This window comes from Etheostoma cragini, chromosome 3, assembly GCF_013103735.1.
Source record: "Etheostoma cragini isolate CJK2018 chromosome 3, CSU_Ecrag_1.0, whole genome shotgun sequence".
Classification (NCBI taxonomy): domain Eukaryota; kingdom Metazoa; phylum Chordata; class Actinopteri; order Perciformes; family Percidae; genus Etheostoma; species Etheostoma cragini.
The window spans coordinates 22,307,430-22,317,268 of record NC_048409.1 but is presented as its reverse complement, the minus strand read 5'-3'; the positions used below and the strand labels follow the sequence as shown (position 1 = coordinate 22,317,268).

The following is a 9,839-nucleotide window of genomic DNA, read 5'->3' as shown; positions in this document are numbered from 1 at the left end:
TCCCAGGGGGATCTCACTCCAACACTTGAAAGCTGTGAAGTGTGCGATTCTGCTCATACTCCTCCTGGTAATTGGAAGAGAAGCAGAGGGGAGAGAGGAGAGGGAGAGGAAAGGAGGGCCAGGTAAAGGAGGACGATATGGAGGCAAGAAAAAATAAAGAGAGGAGGAGGGTGGCTAAAGGTGGTAAAGATTTAGAGACAGAGAGAAAAAACAGAAGAGGTAAAGACTAACAAGGGGGTAAGGAGGTAGAGGATGAGAAATGAACTACCTGACTTGTGCCATCTTTCTTTCTTCAAGCTCTCATTTTTTTCTCCACCTGGTTTATTTTGGCTCATTAGCTCACTCCTCTTTATTCTCTCTCTGTCAATGTCCTTAGACCACCCTCCCTCTCTTTGCCGGTGATGGCGTGTCTGTGGTTGCAGGCAGCTCCTGAAACATGGCCGCAGGCGTTTAATCATTGATGGAGTTTTTTCCTCCATGCAGGCGGGCCAGCGGGCAGCCCCGACTCACTCGCATGCGTCAGGACCTGCTGATTCACTCTCTGGGGCCTAGCAAGCACACAAGTACACACACAAACACACACACACACACACACACACACACACACACACACACACACACACACACACACACACACACAAATACAAAGGCAAACAGAGAGGCACACACATACACCTAACTGTAGCACACAGACACAGATAAAATGTAGCCTGAATGTGTGTGGCTATCAACATGTGTGCCTGTCTAATTTATCCCACCAGGGATTTTGAGGCCCAATCAGCAGCAGTGAGCCCAAATAAAAGCAGCCAAGATAAAAGCAATTTATTCGACCAAAACAAGTAGACAAAAACGTGTTTGCGTTGGCTCCAGGGCTGAGCACCGCATGTCTCTGCAGCTTTATACGTCCTTCTGCTGGACTCAGTAAACATCTGGCTGTTTGGTTCTTAAAAAAATAAATACAATTTATGCTCATCCAGTGTCAATCTTTAACATCTGTGTTTTGTTTCTTATTTATATGGAACAGGACTTCTTCATACAGTTTGCTCAAATGGATCAATGCTCTACTTTTCAGCTAGTGTAGCTATTCTGTCCTTCAATTTGGTCTTGACAGAAATATCTCAACAACTATTGGATGCCACAATATTTGGTACATAGGCTTACATTACTGTAATTCCCCCTCCGAATGAATTGTAACACCTTTTGTGAGCCCTTAATGTTTAATCTAGGGCCACCATCAGCTCTGAAATTTAATGTTTTCGTTACCATGTTTTTGAAGTATCTGCATAAATAATGGCATTCCCATCAGCCTCTTCTACAAAAAAGTACAGATATATTGTATAAAAAAATACAGGGATGTATTGAATTAATACATTTTATACATTTTGAGTAAAAGTAAAATGTAACACTATTTCAATGGAGCTGGACCTAATATTGGTTGGATGGACAGAAGAAGTTAAAGAATATATTGGAAATCATGATGAATTTTGTTCACTTGACCAATTGACATATATAGCCTACTTACAAACCACTCATAAAACTATAATAATAATGATAATAATAATCTTCATCTGACGTGCTCGTACAGAATTCAATAATCAATCCAGACCACACTGACTTTCTGATGACTTTTAATAAAGGGAGAAGAATAAGCCAGGCTATATCTGCCTAACCCTCACCAGCACAGGGCCTTATTATTTGCAGGTATTTTTTTTCTATAATGAAACTCTCAAAAAAGCTGACGCCAGCAAGATCTCATATTATCACTGGAAAAGGAGATTACTGAGAATTATGAGGAAGGAGCCATCTGTTTTGATGTAATGCATTGTGAATTGCAGGTGCTAGACAGTGTTTGTCTGTAGCCATGGTCAAGACAACCCACTCAATTCAGTATACAAAAATGTTTAATCTCACATTTAGTAAATCTGTAGATCTGTAAAATCCTAGTGCACATGGTAACGAGTCTATTTGAAGTACATTTGATTATTAGTTTTATTGGTGCTGATACAGTAGTCACCTTGTTATTCATCTTTGCACCACATAATGTAAATCAGTCCTCTGCTGTTACACTAACAGTATGGATGACAGCCTCTTGCTTTTTTCCTTCTGCTTGGCGCACTACTGTTGAAATTTGCAGTAGCAGGTACAGCTTATGATTTTCCTCCCCTCCCTGCTCTTTGTCTGTCTGTCTATCTGTCTGTCTGTCTGTCTGTCTGTCTGTCTGTCTGTCTGTCTGTCTCTCTGTCTCTCTCTCATCCTGATCAGAGAGTTTTTATTATTTTTTTTCTCAGAGGATTAAAGCCAGACCCTATGGAGTAGAAACCCAATCTTTCTCACTCCTCCTTCCCTTCTCATTCTCTTTTCCATCAAATTCACCCTATACTCACAACCTTCCCCTTCCAGCCAAACAAGACTCTACCTTGAAATGGATGGATTAATGACCTCTCTTTGTCTCTCATATGAACACAGACACAGTAACACCTGAAGCACTGTCTGTCTGTCTGTCTGTCTGTCTGTCTGTCTGTCTGTCTGCGAGGCACATGTGTGCTTATCTTCTGTCTTTCTGGCTTTCTGTGCATGCCTATATGTATGTGTGTGAGCAGGTCTAACCCACTCTATTGTTTTCACTGTTGCTCTGTCCTGACTGGTGAGTCATTGCAAAGGACATGTCCAGTATGTTACATCTAAGAAAATCAAGCGCACATACAAAATAGTCTGCAGTGGTTATGTGATTTCTTCCATTAAAGTGATTATGCAATCATCAGCAGTAAGACTGGCAGGAGGCAGACAGGCAGACAGACAGAGGGATGAGGTGTAGACATGAATGCGTACACACAAACGCATATATACAGCACTCAGGCAGGCAGGGAGAAATTCTTCCTTGTTAATAATCATTGTTAAACGGCTTCACGTGGAGCACTTGCTTCTCCGTGATCAGCATGACGGCAGTTCTGTCCTGGCAAAATTCCTACTCACACACTCATACTTCTTCAGTTCGTCTTCTTCTTCCTCTTCCTTCACTCATGAAAATATTTACCACACCGCAGGGCTTTCCAGCAAACACCTATCTGTGCCTCCCCATCACCCACTTACTCGGTGAGCTGGGGTTTGGTGAGTCCCAGGCTCCAACGCAGGCCTACAACAGTGTATGTTTTTACCAAAGGCAACAGATGAAAAGAGGAGAGAGAGAGAGAGATAGAGATGGCGTTGTGCCCAGCTGGGATGGTGTGCAGTCTGGCAACAGGGACATAGCTACAAATCTCCTTTCCTTTTCTTTGTTTTACAGCTCAACATTTTACCTTTAATCACTTGCTTGTCAGTAGAATAAAATACTCTGGTGATGATATTTTCTCTTTCTCAGCACACCTGGGTGATGGCCACTCTGTTGAGCTTACTTTAACAGTCTTCCCCTTTCAGCTGTCTAGAGATTGATACTGCACTTACACTCTAGGTCATTGTTTCATAACACTGACCTATGAGTATACTCCCCTTTTTCTAAGAGTCCATAAATAAACTGTATTCCCACTTTTACTTACCTGCTTCTCTTGTTTTTTTCTTCTTCCAGCCAAAAAAGCACCAGACGGTTCAGTGATTGCCAACGGCTACTGCGACTTCTGCCTCGGAGGCTCAAAGAAAACTGGCTGTCCTGAAGACCTTATCTCCTGTGCGGACTGTGGACGCTCAGGTAGGGCATCGCAGAAGGGGATGATTGGAAGGAGGAAGGCAGTCCTCTGTTGATGCACAATTTTAAAGTGTTTTGTTTGTTGAGTTTAGATTTCCTATTTACTATATAAATAAATGCAGGTTTTGATTCCTGTTACGCTTAAAATGGATGGACCATACCAGTGTTTTTGTTTTGATTTAGCCCATCTACTAAAAATCTTGTACAGTATATTTAACCTTGCTGTAATGTTTTAGATTTTTTAGGTATTTTCTCACCTTGCAAGCAGCTAGTGGTTTACATTTCTTATTGCATTTTGAAAAGCAATTTTCAGCGACTTAAAAATTACCCCAGATGGCCATTTGTTTGGTGGCCTTAAATGATAAAATACATACAGTGAAATATACGTTATTGGAGGTTCACCACATAAAAATTGAAATACAAAAACGTATACATACAATAATTAGAGATGTTACTTTGGGGACTCCTTAAAGGCCACTGTACTTAAAATTACATTCATGCCTGCTTTTACTTGTTTAACTTATACTGTAGTAGTTGTAAGTGCAGGTTATTCTCATTCAGTAACATAACTTTTAAACTTTAAAATAAAAACATGCATGAACTTCACTGTGATGTTTTGCATTTTTTTTTATTATTCTCTGTACATTGATGTTGCTTCTGTATGGAAAGGAATACAAACCCTTGGCTGCCTGAGAGGTAGAAAACACGTTAAAACGTCATAAACAATATGACATGGTTGGGAAAACAGTGGCTATAATTGTAAAAATGTACTACAATCTTCTCTGCCAGAAAAAAATTTCATTCATAAAAATCACTTCTATTGCTTCTTAAGAGGTGTAAAAGTGCCAAGAAATTAAATCAACTTAAAAAACGAATACAGTAAGTGAGTGAAACAGTATAAACATGGTTGGAAACACAATGTGGGATTTTGCAAAGTTTTGTACAATGCCAAAAATATCAAATAGATGAATCACATGAGTTATAATTTTAGATATTTAACAAAACACCTTGCAAATTCCCAGTATATGCCATACATATGAAGATACATGCCCTGCAGTCACAAATGCAAAAACACTCTGGCATGTCTTGTAAAAATATTGTTTTCAAGGTCAGAAATTAACTTTAATCTGGCACTTGTTTTTATTTTAGGTGGTCATGTCACGTTGATCACAGTCAAACAAAGATTTTCATTTGCATTGGATTTTATAAGATGTACACTAATCTTGGTGTGATGTCATTGTCTGACCAAAAAACCCCAAAGTGTTCAAACTTTGTCTGCTGCATTTCTTTTAACCCTGGCTTGTTATACAACCACCTAATTTACAAATGTGATATACACCATTGTCTATTTCATCTTCTTGAAAATGTGTCCCATGTGCTGCAAGTTTGTGAGAGAATGACCTCGTTTAGTGTGTATTGTGGTTGTGAATGGTCAACAGTAAATTTTATCATAGTAGATTTCAAGTATGATTTTTTTAAAATACGGTTGTACTATTTTCTTTCCCATTATAAGTCCCTTTGTTTTGGTTTTTGGGAAGTGCTTGTATATTGTGGTAATTTGTATACATGCATACATTGCAGTTGATGGTGCAGAATGTGTGTACTTATTACTTGATTGCATGTACTGTAAATACATTTTTATCCACATGTTTTTTCATCTGAAAAATAAAAAAGCAGAACTCAAAAGATGTACGTGATTTGTAGTGAATGGGCTGCAGCATCGAAAACATTGGTATGGTCCTCTTCTTTATAACCTCTCACAAAGAACACCCACAATGAAAGTAGGGAAACAAGGATGACATGACAACATTTCCATTGTTGTGATCATGTAACAGTACCAGGAACTACTGTAATAACGGGTAAGAAGAGTATGGTGGCCCTGAAGTGCAAACCACGGCAGCGGATGCAATATCGTGACAGAAAATCCAACACCCCGTCAGCAAATGCCACAACGCAACAGCAATTTGCCACAACGCAACTGCAAATCACCACAACGCAAGAGCCTTTTGGCACTACACGACATCATTGCAAGACTCAAACAGGTGGATGTTGCAGAAAGGCCAATCTACATGCTGGGCTTTTATTTTGTAATATTTTAATGTCATTCTTCAAATTGGGAAAAGAAAAAACGAATGTGCTAACAACCCATGGCAGACCATTTTTTTCAAGCCTGGTCTCACAGCAATCAACGAAATAATCACAAACTGTTAACACCGCATTATATGGTAACAATGCCAATGTAAATTCAATAAGAAGATGAACCTAGCATTAGGAGCAAGTGAGAAGTATGAAAGCCCCGAAAATCCGCGTAAGGAGGGATGTCATGTCCTGCATGTCATGTTTCCTAAAGTTGCTTTCTTTTTTTCCTAAACCTATACGTACTTTTCTTCCCAATTGTCACGGAATGGTATGCCCAACCACGACCTCTACCTTGACCTAAGCGGCTTGTTCATTACACGGAAGTCTTCTCTGGGCCCATCCCGTTTTTTTCTGCAATTCCATAAAACTGCAACAGATTTTAAGTTAAGAGGCCATGTTCATTTCATGGAACTCTGTGAGATGAAGTGGGTTTATTCAATTTGGTTTTGTAGTTTTTTTATTTTTGAAATCAAAAACCCAAAATGGAAATTCAGCTTTATTTTGATTAATTCGTTTTTTAAATAAAACGGAAATAAAACAAAAAAAACATGCCTTTTCTGTTTGATTGTTTCTTGGTTCAAATGAACACATTTGTAAATTACAAACCAATCAGGACGAGGATCAGTGTCCATTATGTACCTACCCTTTCCATTTCAGCTGTCGTGTTGTGGCGTAATGCTTGTTGGATCGCGTTGTGGGATTTGCTGTTGCAGTGTGGCATTTGATGCAGTGGTTAGCATTTCAGGGCCACCGTAGACAAGCAATAAAAAAACCTTTTGAATTGTAGAGAAGTGGACTACAATGGAAAAGATTAGATGATTTTTATGTTAAAACTGGAATTTCTTTTCCATTTTTATTGAAACTCCAACATTTTACATTGTTCTCAAAATTAAATTTGAAAGTAAGCTTATGATAGATTTTTTCTGAAATGACTGAAATAACATTTCTTTTACATTTTCTATGTAAATACAGGAAAAATGCTGTCCAAAAATTATTTTTGCTAACTTAACTATTGCAATTTTCACATCTGTAACATACCACTGTTGAATTCCCCCTCATATAAATTATTCATGTGAAGCAAACAAAATGACGGATAGACAGAATGGGTAGATGATGGATGACAAAAAGCAATGGTGAAAAATGTCGGCTTGTGTGCTGTGTGTGTGTGTGTGTGTGTGTGTGTGTGTGTGTGCGTGTGTGTGTGTGTGTCTGCATGTGTGTATGTGTATGGCGTGTGTGTGTGTGTGTGTGTGTGTGCACTCAGGCCACCCGTCCTGTCTGCAGTTCACAGTGAACATGACGGCTGCGGTGAGGACTTATCGCTGGCAGTGCATCGAGTGCAAGTCCTGCAGTCTGTGTGGCACCTCTGAGAATGACGTACTTTATTCTACATGTTAACACATGTTGCTGCACACACACACACACGCACACACACACACACACGCAGAACAATACTACAACTAGACTTCCATACTGTAGCACATAATACTGCAAAAACCCTTAAATGTTGGTAGTACACAGTCTTTTACGTAGAGCAAGTTTAGGGGATACTACTATTTATCCTAGAAGGAATACACATTTGAACAGTGATCCAGGAGCTAATTGAGATTCACTGGCTGGTTTACAGACATGAGTGCATGAAGGTTTGACCCCTTTGGCTGAAGTTTGGCCACTAGGACTAAACCAATTCCATGAGAGAATTTCAAAAGATAAATAGTTTTCAACAGGGAATAAATGCTATTTTAATCCAAAAATTATATTCACACAACAAAAGTTCAGACAAAAAGTCAGTGTGTAAGTTTTTATTGTTTCTGGCCTAGAGAGTTTTTTTTTAAACATACATATAACATTTAAACAAGTTTTTAAATATTTTATATATATATATATATATATATATAAAACCCTTTGATTTACATCATACATATTCATATCTTACACACATTAGATTCATGATTCTGATGCTCTTGTGTCCTTTCAAATCTGTTGCGATATAATAACATCTGTTTATGTGACTATTTTCCCCTGTTCCAGGACCAGCTCTTGTTCTGTGATGATTGTGACAGAGGCTATCACATGTACTGTCTGAGCCCTCCCATGTCTGAACCACCAGAGGGTATGTACAACAATAAAAATTGCAAACATTATATTTATAAGATTCACTGCATACTTGGAGTTCTCAAAATTGTTTATATAAAGTACATCTGAACCTAAACCTGTATTTGGTCAAACTGCACAGCCCAAAAAAGTCATTTGAGAACATTTTGGTTTGTACAAAATGATGTCACTGCCTGTTGTCTACTGTTGGTGGGGAGAGAATCACAGTGTGGAGTTTAAAACCTGCGGTCAAAATAGTCAGACTATCTCTTTTAGGCAGTGAAAGCATGACAATAATGTACAGTTTCTTTTACGATTACTATGACATTTCTTTCAAAACGTACCTAAACTCTTAACACAGTTACATAGTTAGCATAACATCTGTCTGTGTAGGATGTACAATTATCACATTTCTTCTTACTTTGACACAAAATGCTTATACGTAAAACAATATTTTAAATGCTTGAACATCTTTTACAAACAAGCTCAACCAAGACCAAAACAATAGATTTTTACTGACAAATTTGCAAATGCTTTCACACTTTACGCCAGAACAGATAACATAATGTTCTGAACCTATCTTAGGCTAAAGTCAAAGTGAACAGCTGTTCAGATTGTTAGTTGAAACAGAAATCTATCTCCTGCATTTTGTAAATGAGGGAAACAGCTGATTGAAGTTATACAAATAGATCACTCACAGCTTGATTCAAATCTATGTTGGAAACAAACTCAGCTCTTAAGGTTCTTTCACACGCACACACACACAAATACACACACACACACACACACACACATCCATACTGTAGTACATGGACTTGGCTAAAGCTGGTTCTGATATATTACAGTAGTACACATATTAAACCGTACATTGTGTCTCTGCCAAATGTGACTCGAGTGCAGATTTGAGTTGCGCATACTCAGATTTAAACAGTTTACGGCATAACCGTTATAAGGAAATTTGTGAAATCCATGAAACAGTAAACTTTCCTCATTACAAATAATAACAGAAGATGGAAATAATTTCAAAAACATTGTAGCTTTGATTGTTTAATTGCTAACGTTAGCTCAAAACAGCATTCAGCTGACAGCCTTTGTTGTGTTTGCTGTAACTAGTAGCCAGCAGTTGTTAGTGTTTTGGAATAAGTATGGGATTTTGAGACATTTTTGCAGTGTTTTGGTAGACAGAGTGTAGTGTATTATTGTATTTTGAAAATTAGTGTTGGAGTTTGGTTTACAATGTGTGATTTTGAGCATAAAGTTAACCGTTTTGCCAGTTGTGTATTGTAGGTGTGTTGGTGTGTTAAGAGTTAAGGAAAATTGTTTAAAGTGTTGAAAAAAAATTGCCAGAACAATTGTTAAAAACTGTAAACTGCAGGGCACCTTATAAATCTGCATCTCTTTGTGTGAACATCTGAAGCTGCAAATGCCCTGATGGTGTGGCTATCATCACAGAAAAGGAGCTGGTTCCATCTGTTAAAATTAAACTCATTTGCCTACTACACATACAAGATTGCTGCCTAAGGAAGTTTGATGGAGTTGTCATGGAAATGAGTAGTAGAAAAGGTATTCTGTTTCCATGGCAAAAGTGTCACTTGGCTGAACATACAGTAGCGGTGGCACTTGTGTTCAACACTAACTAACAGTGTCATGCTCTGCCCACACATGCAACACTTTTGATTTACAGGAAACAATTTTTAAAATTCAGTCGGTTATTTTAGGTTTACTCTCAAGTAGAGCCCTGACTGGATCTCAAATGGATGTAAGCATATTTTTTAAACATTCTTAATGTTCACAGAACACCTTCAGCCATAAGACAGTAAAGCAGGGTACATTGAGAGCTGCACTTTAGCATCAGGTTAATGTTTAATAAATGTCACAAATCCCATGCTCAAATCCAAACCAAACTAGTTGTCAAATCCACAATCCA

General features: G+C 38.2%; 1 protein-coding gene across 2 annotated transcripts in view; it reads left to right on the top strand.

Moving 5' to 3' along the window:
* dpf1 (D4, zinc and double PHD fingers family 1) overlaps window positions 1-9,839 on the top strand; it is a 42,279-nt gene that overhangs the window by 29,580 nt on the left and 2,860 nt on the right. For both annotated transcript variants that reach the window (XM_034868144.1, XM_034868143.1), the window contains exons 9-11: window positions 3,563-3,682; window positions 7,083-7,195; window positions 7,850-7,931. In XM_034868144.1, coding sequence (XP_034724035.1) covers window positions 3,563-3,682; window positions 7,083-7,195; window positions 7,850-7,931 — 315 coding nt within the window. The remainder of the gene's footprint in view (window positions 1-3,562; window positions 3,683-7,082; window positions 7,196-7,849; window positions 7,932-9,839) is intronic.